Here is a 20,102-nt window from a genome sequence, read left to right as displayed (position 1 = left end):
TAATATTGTCTTTTGTAGGGACAAAGTTTCAATGAAAATCTCATACATTGCTCTCATATACTGAAATATTCAGAGAAGAATAAATACATTTATTGCAAGCTCTTTAAGAGAATAAACAGAATTTAATTCCTGACATTTTATTCAGACACAGGAAAAACTGCTTGTTAATTCTTTTTCATTGCCAATTTAATACTTCTAGGATTAAACTGCTAAGGATGTATGGTGTAACAAGAATTGATTTTGTCATTAAATAAAACATTTAAAAACATTTTACAAGCAGGATTATTCATAACGTGCCCAGTGGGCATTCTCCCTTGCCAGCTGCTTTCTACAAAGGAGGAACTAGTCACTTGAGTTGCTCTATGTTAGAAGGTTATCAGGACATTCAGATACTTGCTAGTTACATAATCAGTCAGAAAGAAAGCTTTCTGTGATAAATGAAATGGTTAAAACACAGTAATTTCATACTGATTTCAAGGTGCTTGCTCCCTACTGATCATCTGACCTGCGACAGACTTAGGAAGCTGCTGAATGCAGGAACAGGGAAACTCAGAATTCATTTACAGAATAAAAATGTCTAACTGCAAAACATGTCTCCCAAATCACAGGGATATAAACTTTCTATCATGGAGAAAGAAACTTAAGTTTGATCTCTGAAAACTAATAAATAGGAAAAGGAATTCCCATGGCTATATGGATCATTATTTATAACAGATAAACAACTCTAGTAAATTGTATTTTAAAAAATACATGTATACACACAAGAATATTTTATGAATGTGTATTTTTAATGTACAAATGCACAAACATAAGTCCAGAAAAACATCAATATTTAAGTTCAAAAATTAAAAAAATACATTATTTGATATAGATTTTTAGGCATTTGATTACTGAGAAGTCAAAATATTCTTTATAAAGACTGTTAAAGACACTTTAATTCTTCAAGGTAATACTCTTAAAAAATGTTTTATTTTTAAAGTTTACGAAAGCACAGAGTAAAAAGCTTGGTTCTTAAAATCTAAGATATTCACAAACAAAAAATAACTTCGATATTCTAAATTGAAATCTGATTTTATTTTATAGAAGGACAAAACAATAATCCAGCGGCAAAAACAACTTTTTCGAAGTTTAAATAAATTAGAAACATATATTGTAAAACAACTTGGCTTTATCAGTAGAATTTTAAACAAAAGTACTTTTAACTAACTTTTAAATCTCTAAAAAGAAAAATCTGTATTCAAGTAGTATGCATTATCCTTCATGCTATACTCATTAGGTAGTATATTTTAAAATGCAGACTAACAACTGCTTACCTCAAGAGTCAGTACGTTCTTTGCCGCTTGTTAGATTCTTCCCTGGGGGAATCTGCCAACATAACTTTAAGTCTGACTCCATTCAGAATCTTTCCATGTAGAGTAGCAATGGCATCATTAGCGCTTATTCTATCTGCGTACTTCGCATACCCCACGTTTTTTCCTGACACAAGGTAAACTTCGATCAGGTTACCAAAACGACTGAAACAAAGTAAAACTGAAATCAATAAACATAGCTGCTCAGGTTTGAAATTTGAGATTGATTCTGGATTCCTTTTTCACCATTCTCTCCATATGCAACATCCAAAACATGTCAATCTTATCTTAAATATTTTAATTTTTCTTCATTAAGATCATCATTTCTTAGATCACTCTAATAATAGTCCCATCAAATACATGGTTTGACTTTCCATGGCTATAGTCACCCTCAGTCCAAAATCATTAAAGGGAAGATTCCAGAAGTAAACAATCCATAAGTTTTATATTGCACACAATTTTGAGTAGCATGATGAAATCTCTCACCATCCTATTCTGTACTATCCAGGTATGCAACATCCCGTTATGCTGTATACCCATTAGAACCACCTTGTTTATCAGGTTGACTGCTTACATTCAAGGACGCCTTTTTTACTTAATAATGGCCCGAAAATGCCAGAGTGGTGATGTTGGCACTTTTATTCCAGTTTACTGTTATAACTGTTCTATTTTATTATTATTCTTTTTAATCTCTTACATATATATATATATGATACATACACACACATGCATATTCAGTACTCTCCCTGATTTCAGGCATCTGCCAGGGATCTTGTCTTTCTCCAATCCATTCCTGTCCTGGGTGATCTTTCTAAAACACAAAATGATCATTCATTCCCTAAAATCCCTTTAGCAGTTCCCTTTGTCCCCAGGATAAGGACAAACTCTTCAGTACAGGCTTGTAGGCCTTTCTTGACATGGTCCTTGCCTCTTTGGCTCCCTCTTCATTCACAATCTCTCAAAGTCCATCATTCTAATGACTTCCTCTCACATTCTCTCTAAAGAAATGACCATTCCACTCTCCGGATGCCTTTTGTGGTAAAATTATTTTTATCCTTCAGGTTTCCACGTGAGACTTTGCTTCCCCACAGTTTCTAAAGTAGGTATTTTACACATTCCTTCTTACAGCACCAAGTTCATGGAGTTGTAACTTCCTAGTTACTTGTCTCTTCTGACATGAAATTAGCTCTTACAGGACTAGGACTGTAATGCCTTCTTTACACAGTACCATTTTTTGTTTATATAAAGTCTCCAGTACTCAGTACAGTCCCTGCCTGACAAAAAGAAGAGCTTCAAGAAATAAACAAAATCAGTCAGTAAATAAAGGTCAAAATACCTGAATCACGTGCCTGATATTTTGTGTAGTTCTTTAACAAGTATTTATTTAATTCTCTAATGTTCTTATAAAGCAAATAAGAACAAGACCAAATAGAAACATTAAGGAGTTACACTAAAAATGCAAAATAAGTAAGAAGCTTTCCTTTTTCACTGAGTAACTGCCTACTCAATGTGATTATATACCCTTTAAAGGTCCAACAGAGGACTAACAAAATGGAAGATGCTTAGTAAATGCTGTTCAGTTGAATTGCAGCTATAGAAAAAAATTCTAGTGGACAGGCCTATGCAGATACACTGTCTGTTAAGGGACAGATTATTTCTCCATTCTGTGCCTTCAACTTTCCAAAACAATCACACATGTTCTATGAATTCAAAACAAAGTAACAGGAAATTCTGTGTAGATCCTTAGAATGTGTTCCTGATAAAGAAGAGAAGGCAATAACCATAAAGTGAATCAGATGGTATCAGTAAGAGTTTTTAGAAGCACAGAACAAATCATCTCTAACTAATCAGTATTAGATACAGGGAGTCTCAAGATTATGAGAATGTTTAAATTACTAGTTTAAATTTTAAATAAATTTTACTAAAAAATGCAACTTTCTAAAATTGAAATCTTACCAGAATATATCCTCTAAGACATCTAAAGGTAAAGGGTGAGGATTAAACACAATAAAAAGTCTTTCTTTCACAGGAGTTTCAGGAGGGGCCTTTTTTTTGCACGATGGAAGTACAACATCTGTCTGGATTTGAGGTAACTGTGTCCCAGAACTTCCTCCAAACTGCTGTTGAAGAGGTAGGTACAAAATGACAAAGAAAAACTGTAGGTTAGGGATTAGATAAGAGCTGAAGACAGACGTGTATCATAGCACTATGTGGTCTTCCAAGAATCTGAAAATTTTCTTACATAGGTAATAAACAGAGATCATACTTATTATACACTATTGATGTATTATAAAGCTTAACTTCTTACCTACTTACCAGAAATTGCTGCTGACTTGGGTTGTTCCATACCATTGATGCAAGCTGTGCAGCTACCATCTGGGTTGCCATTTTTCTAAGGAGACTGGAGACAATAACTGATAATTTACAGAAAAACTAGAAATATTCAGTCTCTTAAGGGTAACTTGTTTTGTGTGATATCCTCACCTGAGAGGTCAACTGTTTTCTATTTTTGTTTTTTAAGTCATAATCAAGTACACCCAAAGCTTGGGTTTAGACACTCCTGGAATGGTACTTACTCTGTCGCATTACTCCCATCATCAATGAAGGAAACGCCTATCCGATTCCCAGGAGGATACTGAAATCCATGTAACTTATATTTTGCATAAATTGCTGATGCTACATTGAAATACTGAACCACTCCATGCCCTAAAATAGAATATACAGAAATGAAAAATAAAGCAGACTGAATGTCTCAAAGATAAAGCAATATAGAATCTTAATATAATACAACTAGTAAATAAAAATGAAATGTATCAGAAAACGAAGTTCTACTGCACACATATAAAACTTCTTTCTTCCTAGAAAGCTAATCATAAATTAGACTTTGGGAAAAATATGAACTTGGTATTTTAAGAAAAATGGAGCATTAGCATATGTTCTAACAAACTTTTAAACTTTAAAAAAACACCTTTTTTTCACCGAATTGAAATGCAGAGCAAGATATTCCATTTGCCAGTTCATTCTCTAAATGCCAGCAACAGCTAGGACCAGGCCATACAAAATCCAAGAGCCTGAAATAGATCCACGTCTCCCACATGAATTGCAGGGGCCAACGTACTTGAGCCATTCATCTGCTGCCGCACAGGATGCATTAGCAGGAACTTGACAGGAAGTGGAGCAGCCAAGACTTGAACCAGCACACCGATACAGGTGGGCATGTGTCACCAAGCAGCAGTTTAGCCTACTGTGCCACAATGCCCACCTGTCTAATGAACTTAATTTTCAGGTACTGGCTTTTTATATATAACACTGATGTATCCAAAAATTTGAACTTTTATTTATTTATTTATTTTTTGACAGGCAGAGTGGATAGTGAGAGAGAGACAGAGAGAAAGGTCTTCCTTTTTGCCGTTGGTTCACCCTCCAATGGCCACCGCGGCCGGCGCATCTCGTTGATCCGAAGCCAGGAGCCAGGTGCTTCTCCTGATCTCCCATGCGGGTGCAGGGCCCAAGCACTTGGGCCATCCTCCACTGCCTTCCCGGGCCATAGCAGAGAGCTGGCCTGGAAGAGGGGCAACCGGGATAGAATCCGGCGCCCCAACCGGGACTAGAACCTGGTGTGCCGGCGCCGCAAGGCGGAGGATTAGCCTGTTAAGCCACGGCACTGGCCTGAATTTTTATTCTTAAAATATACTTCAAAATTTAAAAGTTATCCCTACTACACTGGGCAGGAAATGAAGTGAGAAGTGATATACGAAAAAAATATATACTAATCTTGGTTAACTGCAGTGGCAGAAAGCGAAAAGTGATAATACATGAAAACAAAATGCCCAGAACAGAGGGTTTCTGAAGTCAGATATTTCATATTCCTTTAGAGATATTTTAACTAAGTGGACAGATTGCAAGTTAGGAAGATGGTCTCGAAAGGAGAGACAATTTTATTCTGGGTCCTTAAATTCAGAGCCCAGGAGCTTGTGACACAATCAAAACGTGTTCCTGATATATTTATAATACAATCTACTTCAAGGAAAAACACTGTAATTTTTGTTCCTCTCTAAATCCAAGCATTCAATTTTTTTTTAAAGATTTATTCAAAAGGCAGTTGCAGAGAAGCTGAGGTGGCGGGGAGAGGGGGGAAAGGGGGGAGAGGGGGGGGGGGGGGAGAGAGAGGTCTTCCATCTGCTGGTTCACTCCCCAAATGGTCATAACAGTCAGAGCTGGGCCGATCCAAAGCCAGGAGCTTCTTCTGGGTCTCCCATGTGGGTACAGGGACCCAAGAACTTGGGCCATCTTCCACTGGTTTCCCAAGCTATAGCAGAGAGCTGAATCAGAAATGGAGCAGCTGGGACTCAAATCGGTGCCCACATGAGATGCTGGCACCGCAGGCAGTGGCTTCACTCGTTACACCACAGCGCCAGTCCCAGCATCTAATATTTTAATGAAATTCAAAGGAAGCATAGAAATCAAATGAACACATCAATGAATTCAGATTCTAACTACATGATGACATCTCTATTAATAAAATGGTTTTCCAATGATACACATGTATCAGAAAAATACAACCAGAAGTAATATGGAAATTGCAGGAACAAATATATTTCAACATACCTGATAAAATAGAAGGAAAACACAAAATAAGTAAAATTACATATGAATAACAAATGTGCTGGAAAATATAAAACGTATGCCTCAGAGCCTTAAAATAGAGAATGATAACATGAGATTGAGTTAAAAATTTGAGATGGCTCAAGGTAGTTTCAAACAGTTCTGATAGAGGCTGGGTAGGGTAAAGAAAGTACTGTCTGGGCCGGCGCCATGGCTCAACAGGCTAATCCTCCGTCTTGCGGCGCCGGCACACCGGGTTCTAGTCCCAGTCGGGGCACCGATCCTGTCCCGGTTGCCCCTCTTCCAGGCCAGCTCTCTGCTGTGGCCAGGGAGTGCAGTGGAGGATGGCCCAAGTGCTTGGGCCCTGCACCCCATGGGAGACCAGGAGAAGCACCTGGCTCCTGGCTTCGGATCAGCGCGGTGCGCCGGCCGCGGTGGCCATTGGAGGGTGAACCAACGGCAAAGGAAGACCTTTCTCTCTGTCTCTCTCTCTCACTGTCCACTCTGCCTGTCAAAAAAAAAAAAAAAAAAAAAAAAAAAAAAGAAAGTACTGTCTGTATGAAGGGTGGGGGTACTTCAAGCCAAACAGCTCACACGACCAGATTCATTCCATTTCCCCTCAATATCCAAGTCACTCTAAAAGAACTAAGTCAGGTGGTATACCTATAGTATTGGAAGAGATGCCATGCGTGATTTCTCTATGACACCCTTTACTTCCAATTATAGTATTTTTTCCCATGAGCTTCTGCGCCCCCCCCCCCCACAAGAAACCTTTTCTGCTTCCAATTATTAACAAATAAAAATCAACCTAGGGCCAGTGCCGTGGCTCAATAGGCTAATCCTCCACCTGCGGCGCCGGCACACCAGGTTCTAGTCCTGGTCAGGGCACCGGATTCTGTCCAGGTCGCTCCTCTTCCTGTTTAGCTCTCTGCTGTGGCCTGGGAGGGCAGAGGAGGATGTCCCAGGTCCTTGGGCCCTGCACCCGCATGGGAGACCAGAAGCACCTGGCTCCTGCCTTCAGATCAGCGCGGTACAGCCGCAGTGGCCATTGGAGGGGAAACCAACGGCAAAGGAAGAACTTTCTCTCTTTCACTGTCCACTCCGCCTGTCAAAAAAAAAAAAAAAAAAAAAAAAAAAGAAAAAGAAAAAAAAAGAAAAAAAAAAAATCAACCTGGATTCACTGAGTGCCTATTGTGTGCCCAGACTTGCTTCAGGTATTTTATGCCAGGATTGCATTAGGTATTTTATTTATTTTATTTCAAATTCTTATCTAACTCTAGCATAAAGAAGGTTTTAGCAATTCCATTTCACAGATGAGGATGAGAGAGCTATAGACAGGATAAATAATTTGCCAAGGTCTCAGAACTACATGCCACCACTGTCATTTGTACCCAAGTCTAATGCAAAATGGAATCCCAAACTTTTTTCATTATACTACAGTGCTATCATGAAAAAAGAACCTTAATACAAATAAAAACCTGGGGTGGGCATAAGATATTACTTTGATTGTCTGCATCCCATAATGGGATGTCTGGGTTTGGGTCCTGGTTCTTTTCTGGATTCTACCTGCTAATAAGCACCCTGGGAGGCAACAGGTAATGTGCCTCAAGTGATTGGGTCCCTGTCACCCACACTCACATGGGAGAGACCTGGATTGAGTTCCTGGCTCCTGGCTTTAGCCTGCCCTGCTCCAGTCATTGTAGGCACTGCAGGAGTAAATCAGTGGATGGGAGATGGGTGTGTGTGCCTTAAGTCTTCACCAGTAGTGCCGGCATCCCATATGGGCACTGTTTTGAGTTATAGCTGCTCCATTTCCCATTCAGCTCTCTGCTAATGTGCCTAGGAAAGCAATGGAAGATGGGCCAAGTGCTTGGGCCCCTGCACCCACATGAGAGACCCGGAAGAACCTCCTGGATCCTGGCTTCATTCTGGTCCAGTACCAGAAGCTGTGGCCATTTGGGTAGTAAATCAGCAGATGGAAGACCTCTCTCTCTGTGACTCTGCCTTTCAAATAAAATAAATAAATCTTAAAAAAACTCACACACACAAAATCCTCGTTACACAAATAGTACCAGACATTGTCATTAGAGAAAAGCTATTTTAACAAAATGCAGAATACTGAAAAGCAATAAAGATATTATTTTACCATAATTTGAATACGGATCTCGTTGAACTTCACAATATTCCAATCCTGGCACTATGTCAAAGATGCTGAAAAGCTGCTCTTCAGTGAAAGGAACTCTTGATACAACTGATAAGCGTTTGGAGATAGCTTCCTGGCCTCTGTTGTCATTCTTGTCGAAACTTGAAAATTCCGATGGTTGTTCTCCAACAATACAAAAAAAAGGTACATCTTCAAATTTCTATGCATTTAAGAATTCATTTAAGAGTCTTAAGTACTGCAAAATAAAAAAGTCCATTGCACTAAACAAAGGCACTGTTTTTTATAGTACACATTTGGTCAGTGGTGTTACCAAAGGGACTAATGACAAGAAAACAGACAACTCTTCCACTCCCTACTTCAACACAGAAATGCAGAGGCTACCTTCACAGGAACACATTTCACAGGTATTTTACTTGCGAGTTTATGTCATAAGTTGATAACATTCATAGACTTTACTTTCATCACTCACTTTTCCCTTTTCCTAGCCTATATTTTGTCATCTCCCTTTTGCCTATATTCTCAACTTTAAAGCAGAAGTAGCCTGGGGGCAAATTTTGGAACTCAATACTAAAGGGATACCTACATGTCTTTTGTACTTTTTGGTCAGCTGCACAGATTCTAGAAAGTGGCAGTAACATAGTTTAATATGTAGATAATATATAACTAACCAAAGAAAGCCATAATTGGTAGTAAGTTAAAGTGTTAAATAGTAAGGACTTTAGGTATCATGACCAACTGTTTAGGAAAAAACAAGTACATGTAAGATTTTTATTCAGTATATTTACAATCTGACGATAAAAGAATATTTGACAAACTCAGACTGATAACACTAGATATATGGTTTAAGTAAAGCTAGCTCACTTACCAAATGGAAACATATTTACTCTAGGCTCATGTCCCAAAGCCTCTTGCCTCATATTACTGTAATAATCTTGTTCTGAGGACTCAGATGCTTTATTTTTAGGTTCAGCCAAGATGGCTCTAAAACCTGAAAAATGAGAATCCATGAATTTCCAGATTCATAGCAAATTTAATATACCTACAAATACACTTGCTCACTAGTGTTGGAGTTAACCTTTTAAACATAATTGTGATGTTTGCGGGTGGGAGGGTGCTTATGGGGGGAAAACCGCTATAATCCAAAAGTTGTACTTTTGAAATTTATATTTATTAAATAAAAGTTAAAAAAAAACAAAACGTAATTGTGCTGTGGCCAGCACTGTAGCACAGTGGGTTAAGCTGCCACCTGCGATGCCAGCATCCCATATGAGTGCCAGTTTTGAGTCCTGGTTGTTCCACTTTCAATCCAGCTTCCCTCTAATGTGCCTAGGAAAGCAGTGGAGGATGGCCCAATTGTTGGGTCCCTGCCTGGCCCTAGTTGTTGCAGTCATCTGGGGAGTGACCTAGTGTATGGAAGATTGAGCTCTCTCTCTTCCTCTATCTCTGTCTTTCAAATAAATAAATAAATAAATAAATAATACTTAAATATATACAGATAATTGTGCCAACCAGAATCTATGCAATGGCCATCTCCAGTAGATCTACTGCTTTATTTTCTGGAAGATGGCAGTCAATGAAAAACAGCAAGAATCTCCAGTTATGGGTCAATGCAGACATGAAAGATCAGTAATTCTATGCTACCCCACCCAATCTCCACTGACTACAGATGATATCATCTTTTATTTGCCCATGCTCCTTAACATCAAGATCCTAAAGAGCTTCTTCACATTTAACCTGGCACCAAGATTCTTCCTTTAAAATACACTCAGAATATGTTATCTTTCATTCTAAGTTCCTTGATTTAAATTTAAATTCTCTTCAATTAATTACAACAGCCCTTTAACTGGTCTTCTTGCTTCTGGATCAAGGGTTCTTAATTAGGGGTCCAAGGATCAGCTTCAAAAGGTGGAAGGTTCCACAAACCCTTTGAAACTGTAAATGAAATGCTTATGTATATATGCGTGCATACAGCATATCTGAGAGGCCCAGAGCTTTCAAAATATTATTCAGTGGCTTCAAAGAGGATCAAGCCAGTCAGTTTTAATTCTTTCTCTGGAAATCTGTCCTCAAGACTGTGGTCAGATCAACAGTTCTAAAAGTTTTTATTATTCTTCACTTTTTAAGGAATCTACAAGGAAACTGTAATGTGGACTAAGCTTGAACTCTTCATAACCTCCAATATATGGTCCAATACACAGTTAGCTTTATCTCAAAATTTCTCAGTTGGAACACTGTGTTTTCCAGATAGGTGCCTCCAATCAGAAGCACAGGACATGTTTATTCCTGGCACTGTGCCTCTGCTAACACGGCTCCCACTGTCCTGCTACTCTCCATTGGATGTAGGTCCTACCTCCTCTGGATGTGTTCCCATGCTCATTCGCACTCTTGCTCACTACTGAGACTATACCTCACACATCTGAACATTATATCATTTGGTAAATTTACTGATCTCCTAAAAATGGCAATCTGATAGAGACCTTTATTGAGAGTCTATAGTAGGTAGCTGGATATTTGGAGTGACAGGAAGACAAAAAGACATACTTCTTGCTTAAAAGAGCCCTTAAAAGCTGTATTACTCTTTATTTTCCCTATTAGATCTTAGCTACCCAACATACATATAAAATAACAGAGCTGACACATATTTTATTTGTATCCCTCTCCTTAGCATATTAATGAGCACACCACAGATACTCAACTAATACTATCACGATCTAAGAAAGTTTTGGTGTGTACAATCAAGGTATCTAAGAATTCTATTGATTAGCACGAATTCTTTCCTGCATGTATAGCTTCTTAGCATATTCTAAAACCCACTATTTATTCCTCATTTCCTTTCTAAAGTTCAATATAAGTATGATGGCAAACAATACTCTCCTTGGCTTCTTTAAAATTTTTATTCTTCATTACATACACGAGCAATAGCAGGAAACACAATTACTGTCACTCTAGATTAAAATTAAATCTATATGTATCTATGTTAGGAAACCTTATAAATCCTATCCTTAACCTTTATGTTTATTAATATACTTAATTCTATTTAGGCTTTAGGTTAAATATGAACAAATGTTTAAAAGAAATCTTGAAAGAGTAGGTCAATTTTATTTATTTATTTTTAAAGATTTATTTATTTATTTGAAAGAATTAGAGGGAGGGAGAGAGAGAGGCAGAGAGAAAGGAGAGGAGGGAGAGGAGAGATGTGTGTGTATGTGACAGTGAGAGTGAGAGTGAGAGTGAGAGAGAATCACATCTGCCCTCCCCCCACCCCAAGATGGCCCCAATAGCTAATAATAGGCTGAAGTCAGGAGCTTCATGGCAGGTGCCTAAACACTTGGGCCATCTTCCACTATTTTTCCTAGGTAGCTGGATTGGAAATAGAATAGCCGGTGCCACAATGCTGGCCCCAGGTAAGTCAATTTTTAATTACAAGTTTTTAATTTAAAAAATTATTTATTTAGGGGGATGGCACTGTGGCATGGTAGGCTAATCCTCCATCTGCAGCACTGGCATCCCATATGGGTGCTGATTTGTGTCCTGGCTGCTCTTCTTCTGACCTACCTCTCTGCTTATAGCCTGGGAAAGCAGCAGAAGATGACCCAAGCTCTTGAGCCCCTAACTCATGTGGAAGACCCAGAAGCAGCTCCTGGTTCCTGGCTTTGGATCGGCCCAGCTCTGGCAGTTGAGGCCTTTTGGGGAGTAAACTAGTGGACAGAAGACCTTTCTCTCTGTTTCTCCCTCTCTCTAACTGTACCTCTCAAACAAATAAAAATCTTTAAAATTTATTTATTTATTTTCTTGAAAGAGCAAGACAGAGAGAGGGAGAGTGTTACAGAAGGAGAGATTTTCATCCTAGTTCTTTTGCAAAATGCCAGGGTTGGGTCAGACCAAAAGCAGGAGCTCAAAACTCCATCTGGTTCTTCCACATGGGTAGCAGGGAACCATGTATTTCAGCCATCATCTGCTGCCTCCCAGGATGGACATTAACAGGAAGGTGGATTGGCAATGGAGGTGGGAAATGATCTCAGGCACTGTAATGTAGGATGTGGGCATTTCAATTTTTTTTTTTTAAATTTTTGACAGGCAGAATGGACAGTGAGAGAAAGAGAAACAGAGAGAAAGGTCTTTCTTTACCGTTGGTTCACCCTTCAATGGCCGCTGCGGCAGGCGTGCTGCGGCCAGCGCACCGCGCTGATCCAAAGCCGGGAGCCAGGTGCTTCTCCTGGTCTCCTTCCTTCCCAGGCCACAGCAGAGAGCTGGCTGGAAGAGGGGCAACCGGGAACAGAATCCGGCGCCCCAACTGGGACTAGAACCCGGTGTGCCGGTGCCGCAAGGCGGAGGATTAGACTATTGAGCCGCGGCGCCGGCTGGATGTGGACATTTCAAAGAGCAGCTTAATCCTCTGTACCACAATACCTGTTCCCCAATTTTTAATATTTAAAATTCTCAAATACATTTAAAAACTCCAAAAGTATATAAAAATAATAACTAAAGTATGCATTTCACTTGTTATCTTAGTAAATATAATTGCTCGTATTTCTTTTTTAAAACTGTACCTAAATAAATGCTTAATCATAGCCCTGAAATATTTTTTATTCTTGGACTATATATAAACAAGTACCATTCAGTTTAAATTAGCATGTGTAGTTATTAGCAAAAGCTAGTATTTGACTTAGTTACTTAAGAATTTTTTTTTTTTAAAAAGCCTTTAGCAATGTCAAACATCCTTACTTCGATCACAGTTTTCTATTGCTTGAGCAGCTTGTGATGGTTTTAAGTATCGTACGTAGCCCAAACCTTTACTTTCTCCAGTGACTTTATTCTTGATAATGCTGCAATACTCGATATCTCCATACACCTATGAGTCCAAAATTAATAATTAAACAGAATATTTCAGAAATATCTTAAAATGTATATTTATCTGTGCTTTTTGTATGCATGCAACAAAATCCTTCAAGGATATGTAGATATTTCATATTGTTTTTATAGACAAGGAAGTTGGACATCAGGGAACTTAAATAACTTGCATAAGTGTCAGAGGAACTAAATCACAGTGATATTAAGAATTGCACATAGTCTGGATAGCTCCAAAGTCTTGCTCAGCAGTGGTTAAGAGCAGGAACTCTCGAATTGGACTTGAGTGTTTGGTTTGTCTCAGTCCCTACACAAGTATTTAACTTGTTTTAGTTCATTCAATCTTTAAGACAACTTTGCCTTGTGAAGCAGTTACCTGTATTAGCCCTGTTTAATAAATAAAGAGACAGGCACAGAAAGGATAATGCTTATTTTTAGTTTTGGAAGATAAACAGAATATAAATTTTTGGAATTTATTGGTTATTTTATAAATTCTCATGCAACCAATTAGCAACTTAAGTTACTATACATTAAGATAAAAATGTCTTTTTTGTTATTTCAGAAAAAGGTAAAAGTTTATAATTATGTCAGGTTAAAAAACTTTTTGTCTTTTAGTACTGTAAAAAGCATGGTATACATATTCTTGGTATTTGTTATTTTTGAAGTGTTTCACTCAACTCTTAATTGCGATAGAAACAAGAAAATTTGGAAATTACCTCTTACTGCTTGTTCCTTTTCTCTTTTGCTCGTTGCCTACCTGATTCATTTTACCGGTAGGATTAGTAGAAAAAGAATAAAAATTACAACTGAAAACTGCTTTTTAATAAGCTATGTGAAGTTTATCACTGTGTTTAGGTCAATGACTAAAAAGATTTAAAAATATCTTCAAATTTCATTTACTGAGATCTACAGTTCAGTGCTATAGCTGGCTTCTTTAGATGTAAATCCTTCAGAGGCTCAATTTTCAGGCAAAAACTCCTAAAAAAAATTAAGCCTTTCTCTGAAGGTGACACTGTCAACATGTCATAGGTCCTTAATAAATACCTGACAGCTTCAGGTCTGCCCGACATACCTAGGTGAGAGGCAACAGAAGGAAGCGATAAGAGAGTGCTTAAAGGTTAGAGACCAAGAGCAGACTCTGGACTGAGACACCTGGCATTAAATTTCAGCTCCCCTATTTCCCAGAGTGTGATTTAATTAAAATTCTCTGAAGTGTCAGACTTCATTTTTTGAATCTATCTTTTCATATTTTATATAATATTTAATTTAAAAATTAATCATAGGCTTAATATTTCAAAACTAGTCTGAAGTTGATGACCTAAAAATGGTTTTTTAACACCCCCTATCACTTTAATCATCTTCCACAAATAATATTTCCTATTTGGTAGCTGTACAATATACTTAGGATTATGAGTTATCACATACACTGATTAGAAAATATAAGTACCTTAAATTTTTCCCGCAGATCTTCTTCTGTGTAAGATTTTGGTATCATCACAAAGATCCTTGTAAGTTCTTCATCTTCAACATCTCGGTGACTTCCAGATGATCTGGATTGAGCAATGAAAACCTAAGAAACAAACAAAACCCAAAATATAATCTCAACTGCTTTCCTATTCCTGAAGTATCATTAAGGATTGTATGTATGTAAGCCATTTTAAGTAAAAATACAATACATAGGATCTTATGAAAAAGATTTTTCAAAAGCAATCTTTATTGCAATGACCTTTTATATAATACCAATCTCTGCACTGATTTTTCCCCTCAAGAGGTACTTTTTTTGCATTTTAGTTAACCGGAACAAGTTATTGGGTGGTATTTAATGAATGTTAATAATATAAAGGCTTGATATTTATTAAAATGTTACATATCCCACTTGTTCTCTCAGATACTGAAACAGGAGCATAAATGCCTCTTGTGAACATGAATTTATCTTTCTCCTTTTGGTTCAATCAATGCTTCATGTATTTTGAAACTCTATTACTGGCTGTGTAGATACATGGAATTATGTACTTTTTGTTGGGGGGGGATTATGTACTTTTTAAAAAAAGATTTATTGGGGCCAGCGTAGTGGGTAAAAGCCACAGTCTACAGTGCCGGCATCCCATATGGGTGCCAGTTCAAGCCCCAGCTGCTCCACTTCCGAAAAGCAGTAGAAAATGGCCCAAGTCCTCGGGCCCCTGCACCCATGTGGGAGACCAGGAAGAGGCTCCTTGCTCCTGGCTTCAGATCGGCACAGCTCCAGCCATTGTGGGGTGAACCAGCGGATGGAAGACTTCTCTCTCTCCTCTCTGTTTAACTTTGACTTTCAAATAAATAAATAAATAAATCCTTAAAAAAAAAAAAAAGAGATTTATTTATTTGAAAGGCAGAACAATGAGGGGGGAGAGGACAGTGAAAGAGAGAAATATCTTCTCTGTGCTGGTTCACTCCCCAGTTGCTTACAACAGTCAGGGATAGGCCAGGAGCCAGGAATTCTATCCAGGTCTCCCACATGGATGGCAGGAACCCAAGTATATGGACCATCTTCAGCTGAGTTCCAGAAGCATTAACAGGAAGCAGAATTGGAACTGCGAAGGAGGCAGGCCTAGAACCGGATGTAGGCATCCTAAGCGTTGGTTTAATCTCCTCACCACAACGCATATCTCGGTAATGTACTTTTTTGACTGATATCTTTATTCTTAGGAAGCTAAGCTATCTCTGTCAATATACTATGGAATGAAGTCCATTTTGTCTGACAGCACACAAGGTTACCTTTCTATTTTCAATCATTATCTTTAAAGGGTGTCTCTTGTATACAGCGTTTAGTTGGGTATCTGTATTTTGTCACATTTAATCTAATTACCGACAGTTGAGTTTAAGTATAAATGGTCATATTTTAAATAGTTTTCTTTCTAGTATTAATGATCAGAAAAAGTTAACCTAACCATATTCTGGTTCATCTCAGTGACTTTCCTAATGATTTCTTATGTGAGCAGGGAAATGCCAAGTGTAAGACTTACTGGCAGTTTAGTTTTATTGAAATATTATTTGTGATAATAGATTAATTTGTTTGTAGTACTGCTTTTATTCAACTTGTATTTCTTTTTCCATTATTCCAGAGGAGGAATAGTTAAATCTCTAGAACTGTGGATTTATTACACAGCTATAAACATGATAAGTTTAATAGATAACTTCACTTTTTTATAATATAAATAGTGTAATAAAATTAAACCATTGTACACCCACAGGATCTTGAAGCTTTTTAAAAATTTTTCTTTAAAATTTAAAAAGGAGGGGCTATATATCATTCGAGTTAACTTGGACTTAAGAAATTCTGGAGTAGGACATGGCAATCAAAAGGACATAAAATTTTAAAGCCATGGGATTTTATAAATGTTGAAACAAGAACACTGGAGCCATGTGGGAAAAAACGGTTGTTTGTTTGGAAAACAGCCTGTCACAGAGATGTAAAATCCTGTGTAGAAGACGAAGTTGGAGATACAGCTCTACCTACAGTCTACTTCCAGTCACTCCTTCAACAAATCCACACCACATGCTTATATGCCAAGCTTTGTAGGAAGTTTTATTGAGAACCCAGAAGTGCCCTTAGAGACTGAATGTAGTGATGTTTCAGTAATGAATGGTCAACAGGGAAACACAAAAAGGGCAGCTGGGACACAGAAGAAAAAAAAAGATCCCCAGGTAAGATGAGGCTGGAGGAGCCATGAGATCAGTGTTTCTGATCTTTGATGAGACAGTACCGATGTAAAACACATGCATAATAGTCAAGCTCCTAAAGGAAGATTTCCCCTAACAGATTTTTATCTTCGTGGAGTATACACACTCTTTGGTTCTAGATAAGAGACATTCGTTCAAAGTCAAAAACAAAGATTTTTCTTTTCTGTTTTCCAGGTTGACCTATACCTTCAGGATAACAGAGCCTGACACAGAATATGCCTTAACTGTACAATGTTTTCTGGTCGTATGCCTGCTGCTGCAATATTCTTAACTTGCAGATTCTCTGGAACTTTGCAAAAGCAACGTTAACTTGAGAAAAATTGAAGCCAAATGGAAGGAAGGAAAGGAGAAGGAAGACAGCCTGCCCAAGCCGGATGGTCTGAATAACATCCCGGCTGAAACTCAGAGGGCAAAAATGTGGAAAACAGATTTGAAGCCTTAATTCTCTTTGAGAATGAGCATTTTATGTTTCGGTGGCCAAAGAAGAAAGTTTCAGTGTGGGGACATTCTGAGTACTACAGAACAGTTGTAAAATACAATTGAGGGTTACCTTGTATGAAGCACTGTACTAAAAGGTTGAACTAAGTCAAATACTTCTCGAAATTACCATTCCTGCCATGCGCTATTACCTTAGTTTTAGACAGTACTATGTCATACAAATGCCACCATATACTAACACAATCAGCATTTAATAAACGCAAGGCCCAAGAGCCCAGCACAGCGATTTGGCTCCGCTAAGGCAGCTGACTTCAATCCGCTTTAGAAGCAAAGTGGGAATAACAGTCAAGAACCGAACGCACCGTGTTCACATCCTCACAAACAGGGCTTATTTGGAACAACTGTTAAAAATCACTAAAGTGTGATGCACGCCGGATTGTAGCATTTTAACCATCTGCATTTAATATCGCACACGTGCACACTTCTGTCTGTCCTGGGAAAACGCCCAACACAGACAGCCACGGTTTAAACATCCGCACTTTTGCCAAGCGTTTAAGCCCCACAGAGCGACTTCAGACGCCGTACCCCCGAGGGCCTCAGCCAGGTTCCCTGAGTGGTCCAGGGCCAACAGTGACCGCTGGGAGTGGGGAGGCCAGGCCACTGCCCCTCCCGAGCCGTCACGGCCGCCCGCTCGGCCCCCGGCGCAGGCTCGGGGGACGGGATCCTCTTTCTAGAAGCCCGCTTCCCGGTCGGTGCCGAGTGCTGCCTGACGGGCTCCGGGAGCGGGCGCCCTGCCCTCTCCCGCCCTGGCACAGCACCAGGCGAAGGGAGGCCCGACGGCGCCATGCTCCCCGACTGTGCCCCCGCGGACACCCCGACCCGAGCGCCCGCACCTTGATGGGCTTGCTGTCGTTGGGGCCCAGGCACTGGCCGTGCATCTCCTCCATGGCCCTGCAGGCCTGCGAGCTGCGGGCAAACTTGACGAAGGCAATGCCCTTGGACTCCTTGGTGTGCTTGTCCCGCACCACCCAGATGTCCTGTATCTCGCCAAAAGGCGAGAAGCGCTCCCTCAGCACCGACTCGGGCGTGTACTTGCTGATCACCAAGAAGATGCGGCTGTTGGGCGGCTCGTCCAGGCTGTCCACGCCCGGGCGGAAGCCTCCGCCACTCGCGGAGCTGCCAGCTTCGTCCATCGTGCTCCCCCCTGGCGCGGGAGCCAGGCCGGGGTCCCCCTCAGTAGTCTCTGCTGCCGCCGCGCCCGCCACGGCCGCGGCTGTTCGACCTGCCGTTGCGGGTTCGGCGCTCCGCTTCCGGAAGCCGGAGTCCGGCGTCAGGCGCTGTCCAGCCGCGCACGGCGCCGGCTTCCGGGGCCTGGAGCGCCCCCTGGCGCCGCGGAGGACCCTCATTCGGCCCAAGTCTCCAATCCCTCTGAGCCCTGGCCCAGATGTCCTTGGTCCCTGCTGCCACAACAACCCTGCCTGGTGCACAGGCTTTCTCTACGCTGGCTTTACCCCACCCCAACCGAACGACAGGTTCCCCAAACCTGCTAGTGTTAAAGAATCATTTATGACACTTATTAAAAATGGTAAGGAAGACTTTATTTAAAGGGACTGTGATGCACTGGGGTCTTGCGGCAGGGGAGACATTGGACTCAGTTCTGACTCTAATGAGAGCGTAAGGACAAGTTGGGATTTATAACCAAGGAGCAGGGTGGAGGTTAGTGAATGGAAAATTGCTAAGAGGAAAGAACAGGAGCAAAGGGGATTCTTGCTATACTGGTTTAACAGAATTCTCAGTGCAAGCCAGGGTGATAAAATACTGATGGTGGTTAGACACCAAGAGTGGGGATTTTCACTAAACTCATTTAGCAGGATTTTGCCCCAACTGTATTCCACAAGGGCTTAGAGCCCAGGGTTGGTCCTGGTTGAGCTGAGGACTCTGGGGAACCCAGGTTTTGGACAAAGGAGAGACTCCATAACCATCTTGGCCATAAGTTCAATAGGAGGTCACTATAGGCTAGAGATAAAATTGTAGAACCTTCAAGCTGAAAGGAACCTTTGAGATTACCCAATCCCAGCCTCGTTTGTTAGTGATGAAGAAACCAGGGCCCATAGCATATCTCAAAGTAACAGAGATACAAGTAACAGAGCCCAAACCAGAACCAACTTGATCTATTGATCAACTCAACTCCATCAAGCACCCCTGGGGTTCGAGGGAAGAAAGTTGTGGAATTTGGAAAAACTTAGGGTGCAAGCAAAGTGGGAAGTTCCTTCTGACTTCTAAGTCTTCATGTAAACAGATGGTAAAGGAGAGGTCAGCAGAGAGCCGCCAGAAACCCAGAAGTAACATCTGCACTTAGCAGTGACACTGAAATTAAGTAAAAGGACTTGAAAGTGGACTGGGAAGGGCTGGTGCTGTGGCACAGCGGGTTAACGCCCTAGCCTGAAGCACCAGCATCCCATGTGGGCGCCGGTTCGAGACCTGGCTGCTCCACTTCCGATCCAGCTCTCTGCTGTGGCCTGGGAAAGCAGTAGAAGATGGCCCAAGTCCTTGGGCCCCTGCACCCGTGTGGGAGATCCAGAGGAAGCTCCTGGCTCCTGGCTTCGGATCGGCGCAGCTCCGGCTGTTGCAGTCAATTGGGGAGTGAACCATTGGATGGAAGACCTCTCTCTCTCTCTCTCTCTCTCTCTCTGCCTCTCCTCTCTCTGTGTTACTCTTTCAAATAAATAAAGAAAGTCTTAAAAAAAAAAAAAAGAAAGTAGACTGGGAGTGATTTCCTTGAATGTCCTAGTCCAGGCTGCTAAGACCTAGGTTGCTGTGAAGTTAAACTGATGAATATTTATTGTACATCAACCATGTGCCAGGAGTTAGATATATAGCAGGGAACAGAAATGATTCCTATCCTCAGAGAGCTCCTCCGACCCTGAGAAAATTTTACTTGTAAATATAGAATGCAAACTTAATTAATTAACCCATTC

The 20,102-nt window shown here is 40.2% G+C and overlaps 1 protein-coding gene across 3 annotated transcripts; it reads right to left on the bottom strand.

The window, feature by feature from the left end:
* Nucleotides 1–1,313: 1,313 nt before the first annotated feature.
* On the bottom strand, nt 1,314–18,430 carry RBM45 (RNA binding motif protein 45). Of its 3 annotated transcripts, none has more exons than XM_062188400.1 (9): nt 18,018–18,430; nt 14,414–14,536; nt 12,844–12,970; nt 8,984–9,106; nt 8,101–8,280; nt 3,926–4,055; nt 3,666–3,750; nt 3,306–3,469; nt 1,314–1,514 (listed from the first exon to the last, which is right to left on the bottom strand). In XM_062188400.1, the coding sequence occupies exons 1-9, from the start codon at nt 18,315–18,317 to the stop codon at nt 1,322–1,324; spliced, it is 1,425 nt and encodes a 474-aa protein (XP_062044384.1). In that variant the 5' UTR covers nt 18,318–18,430; the 3' UTR covers nt 1,314–1,321. The 3 variants fall into 3 exon arrangements, with proteins under 3 accessions (XP_062044384.1, XP_062044389.1, XP_062044400.1); XM_062188405.1 differs by having other exon boundaries at nt 3,306–3,466; XM_062188416.1 differs by lacking the exon at nt 8,984–9,106.
* Between the last annotated feature and the right edge of the window lie 1,672 nt (nt 18,431–20,102).

This window comes from Lepus europaeus, chromosome 1 (genome assembly GCF_033115175.1).
Source record: "Lepus europaeus isolate LE1 chromosome 1, mLepTim1.pri, whole genome shotgun sequence".
In the NCBI taxonomy this organism is placed as follows: Eukaryota; Metazoa; Chordata; class Mammalia; order Lagomorpha; family Leporidae; genus Lepus; species Lepus europaeus.
This window is presented reverse-complemented; position numbering and strand designations above follow the sequence as displayed.